Source organism: Pelecanus crispus, chromosome 2, assembly GCF_030463565.1.
Source record: "Pelecanus crispus isolate bPelCri1 chromosome 2, bPelCri1.pri, whole genome shotgun sequence".
NCBI classification, from domain to species: Eukaryota; Metazoa; Chordata; class Aves; order Pelecaniformes; family Pelecanidae; genus Pelecanus; species Pelecanus crispus.
In genome coordinates this window covers 75,056,628-75,077,318 of record NC_134644.1, presented here as the reverse complement: position 1 = coordinate 75,077,318, position 20,691 = coordinate 75,056,628, and the positions used below count along the sequence as shown (strand labels likewise).

The 20,691-nt window shown below is 41.9% G+C and overlaps 1 protein-coding gene across 2 annotated transcripts; it reads right to left on the bottom strand.

Annotated features, from left to right (window-relative positions):
- Positions 1-4,523: 4,523 nt before the first annotated feature.
- On the bottom strand, positions 4,524-20,410 carry MYLIP (myosin regulatory light chain interacting protein). 2 transcript variants are annotated; one of them, XM_075705555.1, is made up of 7 exons: positions 20,324-20,410; positions 19,022-19,212; positions 9,425-9,610; positions 8,488-8,685; positions 7,985-8,149; positions 5,792-6,212; positions 4,524-5,418 (listed from the first exon to the last, which is right to left on the bottom strand). In XM_075705555.1, the coding sequence occupies exons 1-7, from the start codon at positions 20,408-20,410 to the stop codon at positions 5,329-5,331; spliced, it is 1,338 nt and encodes a 445-aa protein (XP_075561670.1). In that variant the 3' UTR covers positions 4,524-5,328. The 2 variants fall into 2 exon arrangements, with proteins under 2 accessions (XP_075561670.1, XP_075561671.1); XM_075705556.1 differs by lacking the exon at positions 7,985-8,149.
- Positions 20,411-20,691: the final 281 nt, after the last annotated feature.

The following is a 20,691-nucleotide window of genomic DNA, read 5'->3' as shown; positions in this document are numbered from 1 at the left end:
TTCTTTCGGGAACTTGGTGTACACGTGACTGCGGTGAAAGTTAGCCGCTGGCCAGCCCCCGCAAGTCCCCAGTCCCGGCAGGAACAGGAGGTCAGGCTGAACCTTGCGCACCATCTCTGAGCGTAGGGGAGCACCAGCCCCGTTCACTCTTCTGGATCCCTGACATCCCGCTCTCACACGGAGAGGAATCATGATTCCCACTGAGTTTTCAGAGTTACCACAGTTTGTGTTTTCCCGCTACTGCACCAACCAGTGATTCTTTTAGCTGGGGCTCTGAGAGCCCTTCCTCTGTTCCTCCTGGTGCCTCTTCCTAGCTCACACCACCCTTTGCAGGAAACTAGAAGAACCTGAAACCGTGATAGCTTTTGCCACCCAGTAAGATAGTGTTGAGCCAAGGGGCTCCAGCTGGTGGTTTACCTTGAAGTTATGAGCTCCTTGCAGACGGGGATGTTCGGCTGTGGCCTGCCTGGAATGTGCTCCAGTGGGAGTTTCCCCAGGGAGTTCCCAGTCCAGCAGTGGCTTGCCTGCCCCATCATGTCTCATCCCCTGTCCTGTCTCTCCTGGACTACTGCTCGCCCAAACCCCCTCCTGAGGGCCAGCAGCGCTCCCTGTCGGGCCGCCTGTCCCGGGGGCAGACACAGCCCCGGACCCTGCACCCTGCACCAGGAGCCCGCGGGGAACTCCCTGCCCAGGCTTCCTCCAGCAACGCTGTGCTCAGGCCCTGCCACGGAAAGTCCGCCTCTCTTCTGGCAGTTTGCCCTGGTTGTGAATTTTCTCCCCTCCTGCTGGCTGAATCCATGGGTACAAAGGTGACCGAGGCCCTTGCCTGGCACTATGGCGTGTGCTCAGTGAAATCAGGGTGGGTGTGGAAAGTCAAGAAGGATATTTGACCAGGCATTACTAAAGCTAAGATTTGTCAATTTGTAATTTTAACACTCCATGGGAAGTTTGGTTGTTTAAAACCGTATATGGGAAATCTGAGCTGTAATTTTCCCCCGTCTTTGATCAACATGCCAGTGTGCTGCTGTGAAGTGAAACAGCGTAGGCTGACGGATGAGAATTTTCCCCCAAGGGCATTGCGTTAGCAATGCAACAGTGCTGATTTAGCAAGGAAATAAATCTTCAAATATATGAATGCTGCTGTGTACATGCTTTTATGGCAGTTGGGGAAGAAATCAAAATAATTTCAAAATACAGAAGGCTTCATGCTACAGGTCTTCAGCATTTCAACATTTGTACGAACCTTGAAATGAGCGACTACTTGCTGGAGGATAGAGCTGTGCTTTTGTAACAGTTGCAACTTAACCAACTCAGACATCCTGCCTTTGTAGTCCCTGGCAGGCCGAGCTCTCCGTAAGCAGAGATCTTGATGCAGTGAAGGGAAGATGAAAGGCAAGCAGATACCAGTGGAGGGCTGGGAGTTCCCAGCACTAGTAGAGCAGGTGTAGTTATTGCTAAATCCCTGTCTTCTTTATTAATAACATTTAAGTATAACAGTATTGTAGTGAGAGTGTCTCTCCTCCAGTTCAAACTCACAACCCTCTCTCCACACAGCCGCTTTTGAATGCTATTCTACCGTCAGGAGGTCCAAGGAACTAACAGGGCTCCCATGCTTAAATTTACCCAGCAAGCCACGCTGTCTCTGAAGGCGAGTTTTTCCCATTTAGGTGCTTGGAGCAGAAACCCAAGACTATAGCCTTTAAAAATGACATTGCACACACCCGATGGGATTACAGCAGCTGCATTGCAACTTTGAAGACAAATGAGAACTGAATTTTCTGCGAGTTTTCTTGCCAAGTTGTACTAGCTTTGGGTAGCAAATACCGGTATAAGAGCTGGCTTCATTATGAGTGCCTGGTACGCACAGCTACGCTCACATAAGGCGAGAGGCACCGAAGGAAGCTTTGCGATCAATCCTCCTGCTCCCGAAGAAGCAGCATAAAGGACACAAACCCCAGTTGTTCCCACAAACTATTCTGTTTTGGGGGGTTTTGTTTGTTTGTTTGTTTGTTTTGGGGTTTTGTTTTTTCTCCACTACCATCCATTACAACATTCAGATGAAGTTTCTTAGGAGAAAGAACAGCACTTTGGCGAACAAGACCTGACTCTGCAGCGTGGCTACGTGGCACACAGGGTTCAAGACTTCCTATTGTTTCTTTTATGCCCCCCGCAGCTCTTGGCAGCTCACGTGGACTGGACACAATACCTCTTCTAAGAAACCGTGTGCTGGAACAGCAAACATTGAGCAACGCATACCGCAGCAATTTTGGATGGTTAAGCAAAACTTTTCTAGCATAGTGTGATCAACTCCGTTCAAACAATGCTTCTGAAGAAAGCTGCCCGTGAACAAATCAGAGCTGTTCGTACATTGGTTTGCATCCCATTAGATCTTACATACAGACTAAGTGAGGCATTTAGTGACTTGCAACCTTCCGAAGAGGTTACCTGGTGCTCAGTTCTCAGAACGGGTAACAGCATTCTGTTAAAACCACACTGGTGGTGGAGCATGCCTACATACCACTCTCACCCCTCTTAATTGGAAAAACAACAAACCCGGAGCACAGCACCGCACCTTGTGCCCCACGCTCTCCTTCCCCCGCAGCGACCCAGGCTCCCCGCAGCCTCAGGTACAGCCAGGCCTCACCAGGCTCTTGCCTGGACCCGCACCGTGGCACCTCTGCCCCGTCCTCTGCCCGGCTTTTCAAGACGAGGCAGATGATGTTTACGGAAGTCACAGGCTTTGCCTGAATTCCAGCCGTGCCATACGACCTGTCAAGCCCCACCTCGATTAGAGTTCTAACTACTGGAATTATTTTTATTAGGGATGTCTAATTATGCAGCCAATTTAATTACAAGGACCTGGAGTTAACACTTGCCTACTTTAACAGCTTGATCTGGTTGAATGCTTTAAATCAGATGCCTGTATTAACATCTATTTATATTAATTTACAATCCATTTCAGCCAGCTGTCATAGGATGATGGATTAGATGTTGCTAACATAATTCTGTTAGCACAGAACAAAGTCATCCTGGGAAGTGAGGAAGGTTTGGTTTAGCATTACACTGGTACACCTGTGTGTGCACCTATTCTTTCCTGTAAACGGCTTATAGGGACAACACAACTTTTCTTCAGAACTTTTATCACTCTCGAAAGTGAATTCAGCAGCACCTGCTTGCCAAGAGATGAAATTTCCATCTTTCAAAGGGTAAGTTATCTTGCACCTGGTGCACTCGACATTGAGATAAACAGCTCTTGCATTCAGAATTCATTGCCAGCCACCTTCCCCCTTCCCTGATCAGCAGTGTTTCAGAGCTAGCCTGAATTTTAGGCCCAGGTCCTCAAGCTTCAATGCCTGATGAACAGTCTTGACAACAGGACATGCTACTCTACAATAAGCTGTTTTAAATAGCAATAAATTCATTTTAAAAGGTCATAGTTAAGTGAGTTCAGTTCACACTCGCCAGAATAGAGGTGGATTCCAGAGAGCTTTGATGTCCTGCACTTACTGGTGGGGGTAAGCCAGAGGACCATGCTGGAAGTGCTCAAGCACCATCTCTTCAAGAATGTGAAAGCAGAGTCATAAGTTAGTAAATATGAATAGTTTCTCAAAAAAGACACCAACACAGCTGTAATTAAGATCTTTCCTGGACAGGATTGCTGAAACTCCACATCTCTACTCTCAAGCTGCATTTTTATTTATCTCATCTCACTGGAATCTATTCCATATCTTTGGGGCAATTTACAGTAGGAAAGTCCTTCACAAAGTTAATTCTGAAGGCTATTTTACAGTTGGAATATATCAGCTGTTTTAAAAGTAGACTGCCTGAGCAAAGGTAGTTACACCATGTCAGTTTTCTTCCCTCCCTTGAAACTTGCCCACACCTGAGGAAACTTCATTCCCTCTTAACACACAACACAGCATTCAAGACTGTAAACATGAAAATACTTCATACTGGATATTCAGTTCAGTAATGCCTCAGATGAGTTTCAGAACAAAATTAAAGCCTTATCAATAACACAAGTAGATTTTTCAAGTCCTTTATTAATCTGAATATAAAAAGACAGAAGTTGCCTACTATATAGGACAAAGCTCTTGCTTCATGAGGAAACAAAATTTTCTTTACAAAGTGAAAAAATAAATACCCTCTTAGAGTAAGGTTTATATGCTAATGTGTCATAAAAAAGTAGAGTTTTAATATTTGACAAAATGTCTGTGCAAAGAAACAGATGCATAAACACACATTACTGCTACATTAAGGCAATATGAAAAGTATAGTCAGAAAATTTCAGTAAAGTGACAGTGTACTTTTCTAGCTTTGATTAAGCCAGTATTGCACCCAAACATGGTCTCTTAGTTCCCTCTGTACCCTGGAGAATACACTAGGAAACCAGAATCCAAAATGCCCAAGTAGGGGGGTGGAGATTAAGAACATCTTAGCAGGAAATGACCTACCCAGTAAAGATGTTAACTGAAGAAAGCATTTAAAATTATACACAACCCTTATTTTAGGAGTTAATGGTACATGTTTAATAGTTCAAAAATCAGTCTCCAAAAATAAAGCCAAGTTGAAGGGCAGCTGACTGCAGCTCCCAAGACCACCAGCCAAGCTGGATGCAGGAAACCTGGGAGTACCTTGCCCACCGAGGGCTGTGAAGGGAGTCCTGTAACAGTGTTTCCACAGGACATCACCAACCTGAAGACTTTCCTGACCCACCCTCCTCAACACTTGCAGGTTAACAAACTTGTCCTACCCTTCCAAAGCTACTCTCAGAATTGTTTGCTATTTCACAGAATTCCAAATTAAACACAGCTGCTTGATGAAGCATTGTAACTTTAGTTTAAGAACCAATGTTTTTAAAAAGAAGTTCTCTCCTCTTTAAAGCAGTTTACTAAAAGCAGAAACTATGAGCCATACTAACTGATACCTGTAAAAGCTAGTCTTACTATTAAAATAAATGGAGTGACTGTACTAAAAAAGGATTTAGAGAGTGTAAAACAAAAGGCTGCATTGCTCTCGCTGGGTATATCACTATACATACACCACATTTCTCCAGGGTTACCTAGCTTTTTGGCAACACTGCCATGCTACAAACTTACACATCATTCTCCTTTTAAGTAACATGAATTGATTACACTTCTGCTCTCAAAAGATGTCCCAAACCAGTTTGGACATGCTGAACAAAGAATATTTATGTTCAAAAATGCAGTATTTTTGCTTTTGATCGTGGATAGGTGCCAGAGCGATTGCTTTCTTCACAATCAATGGTTGCATTTCATATTAGTGCAGTTTAAAAAGTACATGATGGGTTTAAAGTGTATACGTAGATCATATCACAGTCAGATTGAGAAGACTGGTGTGGGTTGGCAAGTACACATGCTGGACATGCTCTACACGAGATCTGCAAACAGGACACGACTGGAAAGGAAAAACATTAGCAAATTAGTTTACTTCATACTTTGAGAGTCTCTACACTTACTGGAGAATTCTCTCCATGTACACAGTAACAGAGCACTCTTCCATAACCTCCGTATTTAAAACAGGGTATTGAGAGAAACATGCAGCTAACTCTTACTCTCACCGCAAGTCAAGTTCACACAGCTAAAACTTACCTTTCAAACACATCATTTAAACATAATGTTCTTTGGAATTAGTTTACCACAAACAAAATTTTAAGAATAAGTTTTCCTAGAACATCAATGTAAACTTATTAATCCATGGCTGTTAAGTATACAGAAAACCCAAACTTCCACACATTTGCTAACTCGCATCTTAATGGCATTGCAATTACCTGTAATTGGGCAGCACAGGTCTTGCAGCATACTGTGTGGCCACAGGGACAAAAGGTCGAATTTATTTCTTCTTCACAACACACCATACAAAGCATGGACTCCTTTAGCTTCCGCAACTTCTCTTGCAGAGCTTTTGTTTGTTGGCAGCTAAGACCCTCACAATTGTCACAGTTCATGCTACTTTCTGAAGACTTAAGGGGGGAACTTGGTGGGGTTTGGTCACTTCTTGAAACAAGATCCACAATGCCAGCATTATAAAGAGCTCGCCTTGCATGATCATAAACTTCTTTTGATGTTCTTTTAATGTCAAAGACATATTTTTTACCCAGATTAATGTTTTCATTCAGGAATAGAGATGCTAGGTGGCCCTTTAAGTCTCGACTATACTGCATCATGACAGCACTGGTGACAGTGTCACACCTATAAAACAACACAACAAATGCAAACTTGGTTAGTTAATACCAATAAACCTATCCCTACAATAATTTGTTCCCAAAGTTGAAGTAACAGCACTGAAATTAAAGCAGTAAGAGCAGTCTGAGGTAGTATTTAAGCTCCTGAATGTTGTTTGTATGACAGCTCCACTTTGAAAAGTGTAAAATGAAAAAGCGACAGTTATTCTACATCTTCAAAAGTGTGAAGTGTCTGGTAAAATGGAGTCAGCCTATGGAAGGGACTTAAGGCATTATGCTAACATAAATAGCCAATGCTTTCTGAATCCACAGTTCAGCTTGGCAACACCTCTTTACATGATAATTTCCAAGCACTGCATTAAAGAATTCCAATTAGTAGTCTCTGGAATAACACCTCTTTCTTTAGACAGGTTCTCAATTTTTAGCATACAGTCAAGTAACATCTTTAACCAAATTTCTTCTCAGTACTTTATATACTAGTATTATATCTGAAGGGAACCAGTGTGAATGCAGCACAGAGAATTAAGCTGAGCCATCTCTATTTGCCACTGAGCATTACAGCCACCCTAAGCATGCTTTCACATATTTCAGTGGTACAGTTAAATCTGCAGAAGCCTATTAAGGCCTATCACTTCTCTAGACAGTGTAGGAGAGAAAATGCAAGCCCAGAACACAAGGACTACAGCCTCACTGGGTCTAAGGTCCAAGATCTAAGCTTATGGCCAAATGCTATTGCCTAGCTAAAATTCTGCTTAAATTAAAATCAGAAACTGTGAAGGACAGCAGAAGTTACAAGCAGAGACAAAGATCAAAAAGTTAGGACTGTAAGTTATATAATGCTTTAATTGCCTGGAAAAAAGTCTGAAGAGGGCAAAACAGCAGTGCAAGGGCATGTAATTACAGAGCAGAACAAGACATGCTTAACATCAGGCTCACAAAATAAGCAGTGGTTAGAAAGGCAACCGGCTGATGTTAATTGCTGTAACTGTATTAGAATAACCTAATTTGAGAAGCTGGACAAGTCTTTGCCTAGTATATGTACTTCCCTCAGCTTTAAGTCCAATTCTTCTCTTACAAAGTAATTGAAACTGATATGTGGTAGTTAATTTAGAGAAAACACCGCTAAGTGTCTTTGACAGTTCTACTGATGAGTGTTGGACATCACAGTAGGAATGAAAACGGGTTTAAAAAAATCAGCCATCGACAAATGAGTCTAGGATCCCTACCTCAAAGAACACTAGGATCAAGACAATGCTGCTGGCATGAAACAAAATCCTGGGCATGTGAGCAAGGATAGAGGAATTGTAGGAAGATTTAAATACATGGGATGGGAAGTGTAGGAAGATTTAAATACATGGGATGGGAAGGTGGCATACAGATAACTTCTAGCAACTGGAGGAGCCAAATAAAGAGAATCAAGGAGTACATGTGCCTGTGAACTATACCTACATATTCTCAAAGACAGGATCTTTCTTCTCCTTTGCTCTCTCATCCTCCCTCTTACATAGGGGCAAAAAAGTATGTATTGTTTATGAAGCATCAAAGAACACAGTAAGTTATATTCTGAAGTGCTGTTATTCATACTGGTAGACTGAGAAATTTTTGTTGTCTTGTACTCCCACCCCACAAAATGGAAAGCAGCAAAAACCTGTTCAGCTTGTGGACTTAGGGAAAGTAGAGGCTGCAAAGACAATGAAGTTTGACTGCTAGTTGCTTAAGCACTTAATTCAAATACTGTGGAGAAGAGCAGCAGCAGTTGACTCTAGTGGCAATACTGACCTGTAAAATGCATGCGTCTCTGTAATTGCTCTGTAGAGTCCACTTGCTGCCCTTGTACTGATCATCTTAAACAAGAGAACTACACTATTACCAGACTCCTTGGTAACAGTCAGATACACATTCTTCCCAGACTGAGTTGCCATTTGAACAACAGGATAAGCAATCCTGTAAGTGAATATTAAAAGAAAGAAAAGTTATTTAGCTTTTAAGAATAAGGGCATTTTCCACAAACTACTACGGTGCACTTTTATCAGAAGTTACAATGATCTCCAACTGTTGTCTGTAATGCTGGACTGAAGATGCTGCCTCAAAAATACATATAAATCAAGAGTATTAAGGCCAGTTGTAGTCTTGATTATAAGCACGTAGTGTCCTCAGACCCTACATTCCTATAGCTCCTTTTAGTAATTCATAAAACAGTTTTGTACATTTATGTAAAAATTAGAGGTGTGCTCAGTACTTCTGAAAAATGGAAGATGAAAAAGGTTCCACAAAACACATACCTGTTGATAGGACTCAAGTCATCTTTACAGATGGATATGCCTTCAGGTCCAACACCAATAAGGAGTTTTTGCCCTTCACTATCTCTCACTGAGTGCCACTCTACCCCGTAGTTCTCCAGTGTCGTAACAATCTGTAGAACCTGGTATTCAGCAGAAGCTTGACTTACACCTTCTAGCTCCTTGTGCTTTGCAACAATGCTGTTGATAAAAAGATTAAGGATAGGTGAAGTAACTCAAGTATGTGCCCTAACCATCAGCAGGTTGTTTTAACATGGGTTTTTAGATGACCTAGTTAAAGCAGGTCAGGAGCATTTAATAATGTGTTTATCTGACTATGGATTTCCAGTAATCATTAACCAGAAAGAATTGATAATTACCAAAACATCCCAAGAATGTTCAGAAGACAATACTGTGCATTTGCTTAGCAATTAAAAAGCTACATGTAATCAAGGCTTTCCAACTAACACCCCCCGCAGCGTATTTACCTGAACAACCACTAACTCCATAACTAAAAAAACCTTCAGAAAAGCATGACACACTGAAAGTAAGTTTCTTGATATTCAGGAACTGACCTATGAAGGTGTTTCAGGAATCCTGTTTACTTCTCAGTGTAGGGGTACTAAGCCAGATAAATTCTTGTTACTTTCTCTAATGTAACTTGATTACCCTACTCCAAGTATTTAGATACCTATATTTACCCAAGTACTAGAGTTCAACAGCTTTTGATTTTCACAAAAAAAGCCTCATAATTGAGCTTAAAAATGAACTGAAATCAGAACATTAGTTAACCATGCAGCTTGTATTTTAACCTCCAAAACTATCTAAATTATTTATTTTAACACCACAAGGTAAACAATAGCATCAGCAATTAAGGGCATAACAAAATCTTATGCTTTTGTTCTCCAAAAAGGAGGTTATATTTTTGTGCTCTTTTTACCTCTCCAGAATGGTGGTGGTGAGCTCTTTTGCACACAACTCTTCATAATTGTACTTGGCAGTGTTCTGGTTATAATCTCCAAACTTCATCTGTGCCAACAATGCACTAAGTTCAATTGCATGCTCTGAAGAACACTGAAGATTACCCGCAAGAAGATCTTCTTTTATATGCAAGAAAAACATATGCCTGCAATGGAATCAGAAATGTTTGTTTATACAAGGTGTTAAAAGATGTCATTTGATAAACATCTTGATTACAAACATCTCAGATACATTTTGTAACCATTAGTTTGGTAATCAAGAATTTGCGATGAACACACCAAGTAGAGAAAGTCTGGCACAAGTGAAAGAAAAGTGTAAGTGAATAATAAGATGGAGGCCCTTAAAGATAAGGCTACAACTGAAGACAGTATCTAAAAGCACTATTAAAAGAAATGAGCTCTTTAATATCATGTTCTTAAGAATAAGAACTGCTTTAAAGGGCACTTAGTAATTTCAATTTAGTGAGTAAAAGATCAATGAAATATATTTGGATTAGTTTCCTATGCTTAAAATGCTTTGGTTGCCATTTACAAATTATTCTGCATTTCAGAAAAGAAAATTTGTGAAGAGCAGAACAACATACACATATCTATCATGCAACAGGAGAAGCCACACTTTCTCTACACAGCTGAAATGCCTCTGCCACCACAGTCAGAGGGTAGATGGTCCTTTTGCCAGTGGCATGATTAGAGTAACTTGAAACATCTGAAAAGGCATTGTGGAATAAAGTACAAAAACTACTGCTGTGTAGGCATATTTGTCAGACCAACCTTTACACTTGGGATCAAGGCAGGTTCAACAACTAGCTGGAAAATTTGCAAAGCTGCTCTTAATTATCTAGTAGGTCAGTTAATTAGACAAATCAAAATTTCCACCAACACTAAGAGCAGCCTTCTAATTTCCCCTATAGTCCGACTAAACTTCTATAAATTCATCCTTATCTCCCCTCAGGGAAGATAATTAAAAAGTTTTTTAGCTTTTGTTCTTGAGATGCAACATATTTATGGAAACCAGATGCAGAAGTAGTTATGTACCACTGAAAAAAATCTTTCAATAAATGAAGCCTAATACCCACAGGGATTTGTCTTTGCTTCCACAAAAATGTGACATTTTCATTTTACTTCTAAAATTAAGTGTAATCTACTTTTCTTAAAAGGCTATATTGAATCACTCATTACTGAAGTTCAAGATGCCAGTAAGCAATTAGCTTTCCTTCTGACAGCAAATTTGGATAACATCTTATGTATATCCTGTTGTAGCACCCTACAGTTCCATGTACAACAGGGCAAACAGGGCTACTGTTTCACCACTGTGAGCAATTACAACACTTGCAAAATTTGTTTTCATTCTTAACTCTACTATGGTAAATGCTGCAGCTAAGAAAATACTGCCCTAAAGATACCCCATATCCAGAACTTTTGCAATCAGGAAAAACTAGGTATTCAATTATCCCATAAGCTGCCCTGCAATCCATTTCCTGCAGCAAGTCACAGCTCCAACACCTCCTTTTGCAAGCAGTTTGAGGCATGCTAGAGCTTCACTGCAGTTATGACACAAGTGCTTAATTGCACCACTCTGATGTCTAGACATCAATCTACACTTCAGCAGTTCTAGTGGGCATCTGGTAGAAGCTAATATCCTCACTCTGTGCAGGATACAAGTTTAGGTGGCAAGAGGACCAGAACTTCAGACAGTACAGTTGTCTCCACTGTTAGCAGGTTATTCCTTGTTTAGGCTTTTCTTGGAGCAAGTCCCAAACCTCTGCTCCAATGCCTTTCTCCTACCTTGCTAATTCAAAACTCTTTCAGCTTGGGCCACATACAAGCGTATCTGTGGCTTTTAAATGCACAGGCTGTACACACTCCTTTTGGGGCTCAGTCCATAAATCCAAAAGTATTTGATGAATTACTAAAGCCCTATTGCCAAAAGGAATTTCAAATAGTAGGCATTTCCTTAATTCCAATCAACATTTCATAAAGTAAATGGCTTTTCATGCTCTTCTGATCCTGTTAATATCAGAACAGGTTTTCCAGTCATTATAACTATGTACTAATTACATGTACAGTGTTTCAAAGAAATATCTGACAATTTTCTTCTCATTAGCTGATGGGTGTTTACAACTACCACACCTAAATGCTTGTATCTTCAGTTTGTTTTATGCATACAACAGCACTGACTACACAGGGAAAAGTCAGTCTTCTCCCCTTGCTGGGAAGATCTACTGACATCAAGAGGGGAGCTGAAAAACAAAAGATTGCTCCTGCAAATACAGATGCATTACAGAAACAGCTACAGAATAAACATGGCTTGTCACATTCCATTACCAAAATGCCAGTGATGGCATAGGTAGACAACCCAGTTTAAGGCACAATGTGAAATAGCATCACAACAGCTAATATGCAGTAACTTCTCATAACTAGCTCCTATCACATAAGGGAAAACATCTCAGAGACTAAGCTACTTTGCATGTTTCTGATAAAGGGGACAAAGGTATGGCATATCTAAGGGACAGTTATTGCAAAGTAACTAAAGCTATGCAGGTTCATGTCCTGGCTTACACTATGGTAAGCTATTTTGTTGAGTCAGAAAAAAAAAAGACAAACATCCATAATTTAACAGTCCACCTCACAAAGCCATTGGTCTGCACCTAAAAACCCCGTTGCTGGCCCAAGCCCATTGCCTGAACTGCACCCATAATAGGTCAGAGACTAGTTAACACAGGGCCTGCCAGTGAAATTAGTTTTTGAATTACTTCATACTGGTCTGCTACAGCAGCTGCCCTGAAGCAAAGTTCAAGTAGCAAATTCACTGTTGTTCCTTACTTTGAGTCCTTAAGTGTTTGAGAAAGGAAAAGCATCTAGAAATTCCAAGACAGGGAGGGTTGCAAACATTTTAAGCATCTGAAAAAGTGATTTTGATTAGTGCAGATTCTTAGTAGCCCATCCAGCCTTCCTAGGATTGCACTTCTCCAAAGTTATATTATTATCCATTGCAAAATCATCCCCCTTCAAGGTTCAAAACATGACACCAGCCAGAATCTGATTATAAAAGCAGATTTTTTTCTTTTCACACCAAACTGAAAAAAATCTTTTGATCCTTAAACGGAAAGGCAAAAGAATGTGCTTTTTTGCTGAATACAGTCAAGCAAAACTAAAGCACTAGGAGCCTTGAGGCAGTGCCTTATCTAACTCTGCAAAGTCTAAAGGACCCAACAGATCATCTGTAGAAAACCTTGCCATATTACAGATTCTATTACTTACCAGAAAGTATTAATGTAAGTTTTTGTAAATTAGATTGTGATCTAATCACTTCATAGCACTTAATCCACTGTCCCTCCTCTCTCTAGGAATATCTAGATACAATGAAAAAAATTGTTAAAGCTTTTCCCACCTCTAAAGATACTCAGGTTGTACAGTAAAAGGGTACTCGGTTTTTCATGGAGTTATTTCTGTGTTAGTATTTTATGCTTAATGGAATTTTTACAAAGCAAGTTTTAAAACAATGAACTGTTTTAAAACTGAAACCTGAACTGTTTTAACTGAAGTCCTCTAAAGGACATTCACAGCACTGCTGGTAGAATGTCTTAGTTTGACCACCATAAGAAACTAATTGGTTTTATTTCTACATCATTCACCATTTCAGTTATACACAACATATTAGTATTACCTGTTATAAATTTGACAAGTAACTCAGTCAGACAAAAGGTATATTTCCTACATCCCCCCAATATTCTCTTAGCACATTCTGCAGCTTTATTACTACTCTTGCCAAAGTTTCATTTCACTACCAATCTCCACAACTCTGAACTTTACTGATCGATTATTGTAGCTTCTAGTCATCTTCACATCTGCCAGACATGTTGGGACATTGAACGACTAGTGGCAGCTTTAAGAACAAGCAGTACCTTCCATTGCACTTGTAGCCCAAGTTCTACACATGACATCATTAGTACAAAAGACAGTCTATATAACCTAAACCAGCATTAGTTCCCCACCCCCGAAGCTCATGCTAGCTAGATAGTCCTGTATATTCAATTACAGAACATTTCCTTTGAGTTTGGTAGTTCAAAACAGTACATGGAAATACTGATTAGTTTGCCAAAGCTTACTTCATTAGTCACTGCCCAAGCAGAATTTCTTCCTTTCCAAAGGAAGAAAAAGCAGTTTTAGAATTAGAACAGGATCACATGCTTTCTTCCAGCACTAGTCACACTAGTGATTTTGTATTCATTTTGTATTGTTATTTTTGCCACAGTGCTTTTCATACAATTTAACTTCTACATGCACATTAAAACACGTAGTAAAATCAAATGTACAGTGCCGCTGTAGAATGGGGAAGCTGCAAGGAGATACCAGCAGATAGCCCTTTTTACAAAAAACTACAGCTACCAAACTAAAGTCACAAACCTAGATATCACATCAATTGCCTTTTGCCTCCCTCTGAAGCAATTTATGCAGGCTGACTATACTGAACAGCACTACCAGAAACAGGTGTCAGTATTTCACTTCAATGAAATTCCTACAGGAGGCAAATCACTTAGTTATTGCCAACTGAATTGGCAGTAACAGCCCCACAAAACAAGTGCTATGAGAAGTGTAGAGTATACATAATACAAGATTAATTTATCTTTAACTCATTGAAGACAATTATGTACATCAGGATTCAAAGTCCAGCACTGAAAACTTTGTTTCTACTACTTCAATCAAGGAAAGGAAAACAGGGCAAACAAATCAAAAGACTATATTAAAAGTTTTAAGCTCTAAACTTAGCTGCCAGTGGAAAAAGTGACAAACCCCAATCCTTTACCAATAGAAGTATCTGTATATTACTAAGAATTCCTAAATTAGAAGTATAGCCAAGAGAACCCATTCTCTTGCCAGACTACCAGCAAGAACCTTAGCATACATCCCAAGGAACTGTCTGTTCTCTTTGAGGTATGACACTCTTTACCACAGGGTAAGGCTCTTTCCTACTATGAAGTAAATTTACAACTCTGTAGTCTGAAGGAATCAAAATTAAGAGGCATTATTGTTCTCCCTGAAAATGTACTGATAAAGCTCTCTTAGCAATCAAATATAATTCTGTTTTTAAAAGCAGCTATAAGGCCACTCCATATGAAAAAGCAAAGCCATGCACAGTTACAATTATGTTCCTCAGTATCTTTGTTCTTATTTGCTCTCAGAGTGGGTGAAAGGTTACCAACTGCAATTCAACTCTGATTTAGACAAACAGATGCATTAAACTCACCCTGGTGAATATTACAGCAGACTTTTATTGCATTGTAACAAATGCCACGACACTGCTGCACAGGCTGGACGATGCTATAGGATAATAGGATGTTTTTCTGATTTTCTACCTACTACATGTATCTAACTGCTCAAAATACTTTACAAGCTGTTCTTAATTTTAACTAATTCATCAATACAACTGGATAACACTGAACCCCCCCCTCCCAATGTACTTCGTAAATATAATTCAAATACTGGGAAATACCACACACCACTTTCAACAGCTTTCAGAACAATAATTACCTATCTCAAGGCTGGCAAAATGCAGCTCTTTCGAATGCTTCGTGAGATTGTGTGGCTTGTTAGAATCTGACATGTTATTTTAAATCGGCATGGCTTTCAAATGAGTATTTGACTTCCAGTCATCTTACACGAGACAAATAACTTTGCCCATTTTGAAGTACATCTGGGTAAATCTTACATTGCTCAAAAATGCTTCAAGATTACTTGTACTTTTGTGCCATCACTGCAGCGTTAACTTTATCCTGCCAGACTTAAACCCATTGTTCTCCGGGATGACCGTTTGGCACAACCACCCTCTTGCGCAGCTCGGCAAACACTCTCATCGTTAAGGTGGACGCGAGTTTCAAGACTTCCCTGCTACGTGTTTCGCAAAACAAGCTTTTGGCCGGAGCAGGCGGACTTCCCGCCCCGGGGCGGAGGCGCAGGCCGATGAGGGGCGGCGCTCCGCGGTTGCGGGGCCGTGCCGCAGCCGCCCATTCGCCCGCCCCGCCGCGTAGCCGCGAGCCGAGGTTACTGCCAGTCAGTGACCTGGAGTTACACCGCGCGGGGCCGCACCCGCCGCAGCGCGGCTCCTCCCGGCCCGCCGGGAGCACGGGGGCCGTCTCCGCCCCCGCCAAAAAGCCTCCTGAAAATCCCGGCTGGGGACCTATGATCATTTCCCCGAGCTCCAGCTCCTCGCTGCGATTCGGTGCTTCGTAAAATTCGATACGAAAACCACCCTTAAATCATTCTGACAAAAGAACGGCTTTTTACTTGGTTTACTACCTGTTGCATTACCTATCAAGAAACAGAGAAAACAGTGAAAACGAACATGACATAAGCCAGAACTCATGACCTAGATCTTGGACAATCACACATATCTAAGCAAAAAGATGGCAGTCCTTTTCAAGCTGATGTGATTCTCCATTAAAAAAACAGAGTTACTGAAACCTCTCTAAACAAACACACCATTCACATTTCAGACTTGTTTGTAAAACTCTAGTTGACAGCAGCAGATTAAATTTGAATAGCATTCTTGCACTGAAGCTCCTTCATTCCACTGAAAACAACTCCAAACTACAAAATCCTGCAGTGAAATTCAGTACCAGGCAGTCAAATAAAAATTTAGAAATTGAGATCCAAAGAACAATAGAAATAAACCACTTTTAACCTTGTAGAAGGAAAGAAAGTGTAGTAAGAAGGGGTTTTTTTCCATGCAATTCTTCCATTCACAAAGCACTTAGTGAAGGTGGTTTCTTGCCATCGTGGTCAAAGCTACAATTATAACCTCCTCTGCCTTTGCGCTCAGTAGCAAGAAGGTTCCCTTGCACAAGATTAAAATGCACAAGGTTGCGATCTTCCACTGGATTGCACACTGATTAAAGATACCAGAAGCAGAGGCTGATGTTCAGTTGCCAGAGCAGCTTTTCACACAGCATGTAGAAACCTGAACATTAAATTGCTACAAACATACACCTGAGTTTTAAGTGCAAGACAAGGATCTCTAATGAAGTAGTACAACTGGAGTTAACAAAGCTTCCAAAGTACACAGAAAAAAACTGGTTACAACTCAGTCACAACATTTGCTATTATCATGATGAAGCATATCAACAAAATTTAGAATTACTTGCAGCTTTCCAGATTTCAAAAGCAGTCTCAACATGCATCTAATTTATACATAAAAACAGCATCAGAGCCATCAAGTAAAAGACTTCCTCAGCATTCTTCACACAAGTGACCAGAAGGCAACAGCTCTGCCAGAAACACGCTGCACATCAGCTGTGGACATAACTGCTAAAGGGAACCAAGGATACCCCCATCACTATTTCTTCATCAACCAGCACAGTGACTTTGCAAGTAAAGGTACGAAACAAGGTGTCAGCTGTTACTGTACAGCTAGTCCTTGCAATTCAATGATATACCTATTGATTTAAAGTTCAGTGACATGTTTAACAAGTTTTTTGTCTTCTCGATACCACACATGCTTACATGCAAAGTAAATATGAATGCACAGTTATGTGCATATGTAAATCCTCAAGCAGACCTGAGAAAAAAAAAGGGTAAATCTACTGAAACTCAGTGTCAGCACTACAGAGATATACATTAATCAGAGGCACTATGGAATTCTAGGCCTGCTGCATGTAGGCTACTGGGCATACACAACTAAAAGGCAGCTATTGCAAACCATTTTACAACTCGTATCTGTTTTTAGTAAGAACACTAAAAATACTCCAAATGCAGACTGAACAGCTTAGCTGAAGCCTCAGGACTATTCATATTTGCCAGACAGAGTGACATTAAGTACTAGTTTTAGAGCCTCTTGCTCTTCAAAATTATACATAATTATTTCCAGAGCAGAATTTTAATAGAACTCTTCTGATGACTGAGCCAATTTTAAAATTGTTTGTTAAAAATATTAGCTTAGAACAGTCTTCATTCATCCAGAAAAGAAAGCTGGTCCCACCTACAACCTTTTAAAGTCATCTTTATAGTGGAGAAGTACTTGCTACTTTGATGTACATATAAGAGCTCTTGTTACATTCTAGCTACACAACCTGTCTTTTAGGCCCTTGGGATATGTTTCACCAGTTCAAGCTCTGTAACTGGCACAACCTGCCAAGTCTTGCATTGACAGTGTTGAAGGCAGAACACCGGTGTGCTGCAAAAACCTTGTGAAGTTCAACAAACATTCATCAAGGATAGCATCAAAATGCCAATCATATCAGCTTTAAGTTTCCTCAGATTCACCCTAGTTTGAACTGTGTGTGGAGACACATCCAACACACTCAGGGTAATCTCTTCTGCCTCATCAGGTATGAAATTGTGTTGCTCCTTTGTTCATTGAGAATATTTAAATGAGAGGACAAATTTCTTTAAGGCAAATACTCAAAAAGAGCCCAAAGATATGCAATGGATAGCAGAATTTTTCCAAAATAAGGTACATCAAAACTGGAATTCGGTTAGAATGCATTTGCCTAACTAAAGCTATTACATAGGACAACTATGATCTAACTCCATAGCATTCTGAAAACTTCGACCAGATTGATGAGCTGAAACCACTGCTCCCCAAAAGCCTCTCCCTTGCACATTAGTTCAAAAAAATAAAACAATATATGCATGTTCTGAACTCAAAGCTTTTTTCCTATGAAATAAACACCAAATCACACTGTCAGCTTCTGACCAAACTCTTCAGACAAATATTCTGTGCAGAACAACCACATTGTATCCATGGTCTTAATTCTGAAAGCACCAAGTTAAGGTGAGTAGTGAAAACATGTTCTGGCATTATCACATAGACACTAGATTTCAGTTTGCCCCATTTATATTAACTATACAATCTAAAACTAACAGGAAAAATCAGTTGAAAGGTCAGCATTAAATATGTATGTGCACAGCTTTCTTTAAAGATAACTCAATTGCAATTCACACAGTAATCAAACTCAAGGAGTAAAAGCAAATGTTCACTACTAGTCTTAGAACACTAATGATTACAACTGGCTAAGAGCATAACAATTTAGTTAAGAGGACTGGCTACAGAAGCAGCAAAACAGCTGTTTCTTTTGTAGCCTCAAAGGGCCTGTAGCTATTTGAAAGTTACTGTAACATAATACCAGACAAAAAGGAATTCAGCAAGTTTTTTTGCTCTGTGGAAGGAATTGTTTCCTGCTTTTCTGTACCAGTGGTTTAGAATGACCTAGAGTAACACCACTGAACAGGGGTTACTATCGGACATACAAATACCATATAAATAATTTGCTACTGCTAGCTTAGTTTCTCCCACTTCGAGCACTAAGTGCTCATGGAACTACCTACACTCATTGCTTACTGGTAGCTACACAATACTTGAAGTATTACCAGTTTTATTATCTTTTTTCTCAAAAAAAGGATTAATACATGTATAACACTAAGGTTTTGAAACTCCACAGAAAAGTCAAGTATTACCAGAAGATGGAAGAAATAAAACCAGTGTGTAATCACCTTCATAAGTTACAGAAACTGAAAACAAAACAATAAATTAAATCTACTTACAACCATCTTTACCTTACCTTGTCTGTTCTTGTAAGATAAGATGCGGCTCTACAAAAAACTTGACTCTTAATTTCAATCGGTAAGGGGCTAAACCATCCATCTGCTGGGAGATCCTGTTCCTCAAATTCAGCCACAGAATCTCCCCTTTGCTGCCAGTGAACTGCAGTCCAAAATAATCAACTTCTATAATTCCCAACCTTCTGCAAACCTGAAAGAAAGAGGTTCTTTATAATGAGGCTACAACATAATGATGAAAAAACGCACCCAAATCAAGTACTGTTCCAGACTGCTCACTTAACACAAAAAAATCCTGCTGTAAGCACCTTCATACAAAAGATTACTTAATTACTTGGATTTTAAGTTGCATTCAAAACAGCATGTAGACAAATACTGTGAATAAACTGGGAGACTTCTCCACTAGTTGAAAAACCACATGGACTTCCCTGGTCAAATTCCTCCCCCCTCCTCATCCCCAGGACAGGCACTTAAGAGGGTCAGTGGATTTCCAAGAGAGGAGAATATCTGTTATTCAACATCACAGCCAATAGCACTTACTAGGAAAGAAGGAGAAAAAAAAGTATAACCCACAAGTTTTATTTAGATGCCACCAAGAAACTGGGCTGCTATGTTTGGCTCTCTCCAGCATCCTCACGGCAGCCGCCGCAGCCACACCGAGGCGGTGGCAACAGAAGGACGAAAGCACCTGGACGACAGCTTCGGCCCGCACGGCCCCAGCAGGCCACGGGGACCATCTCGGCACCGCCCGGGCGGCGTCACCCCGGCCAGGCGGGTCCCACTGTGCCCCCCACCCCAGGGACAGTTAGAGCAAGCTGCAGAGACGAGGCCGAGGCCTTCCCCAGGCTCCCCCGCCTGCCCTTCCCACAGGCGCCGTAAAGGAGAAGGTAGAAGGGCCGGAGAGCCCCGAGGCGGGGGATGCAGCAACCTCTGCATCCAACATGGAGCGGGGAGGGGGACGCACACCAAAACAGAAGGGAAGCGGGGGGGGGGGGGCTGCGGCTGCTCCCCGCCCCACCGCCGCTGCGCAGGCTTGCGCCGCCGCCGCCCTCAACGGCCGGGGCGCGCGCCGGGGGCGCCGCGAGCTGGCGAGGCCGTGCCCCCCCCCTCCCCGCCCAGGCGCGGTGGCTCGCGGAGGGGGTGACGCGCGCCCGCCGGCTGTCGCGCGCGCCTGTCAGGCACCAACGGTCTGCGCTGCCCAACGGTCACCGCTACCCCCCCCCCCCCCCCCCCCAGCTCTGGAACCCCTGGAAGGCGGCGGGGCGGGAGGGCGGCGGGGAGGAGAGCGCGGCGCGGCCCCTCACCTGGTTGAGGCAGTCCTCGCCGTTGGCCTTCGCCTCTACCTCCACCTCCATCACCACCGCGTCCGGCCTGGTCACATAGCACAGCATGGCTGGGGCCAGCCAGCGCCGCCGCTGCCACGGACACCCGGAGCGGCTGCTGCTGGCGGGGAATCGCAGCTGTCGCTACAGGCTGAGATACGCCCGCCGTCCCCCAGCCGCCGCCGCCCACGCCCGGACACCGCCGGCGCCCAGCCAGCCGTCCCCGCTCCCCTGGTGCCTGCGCTCCGCCGGCTCCGCTCCCTCCACATATACCCTCCGCCTCCCCCTCCCCACCCCCCCGGCCGGCACCTGCGGACCAATGGCAAGGCGCCTCTCATCGCTGCCGGCCG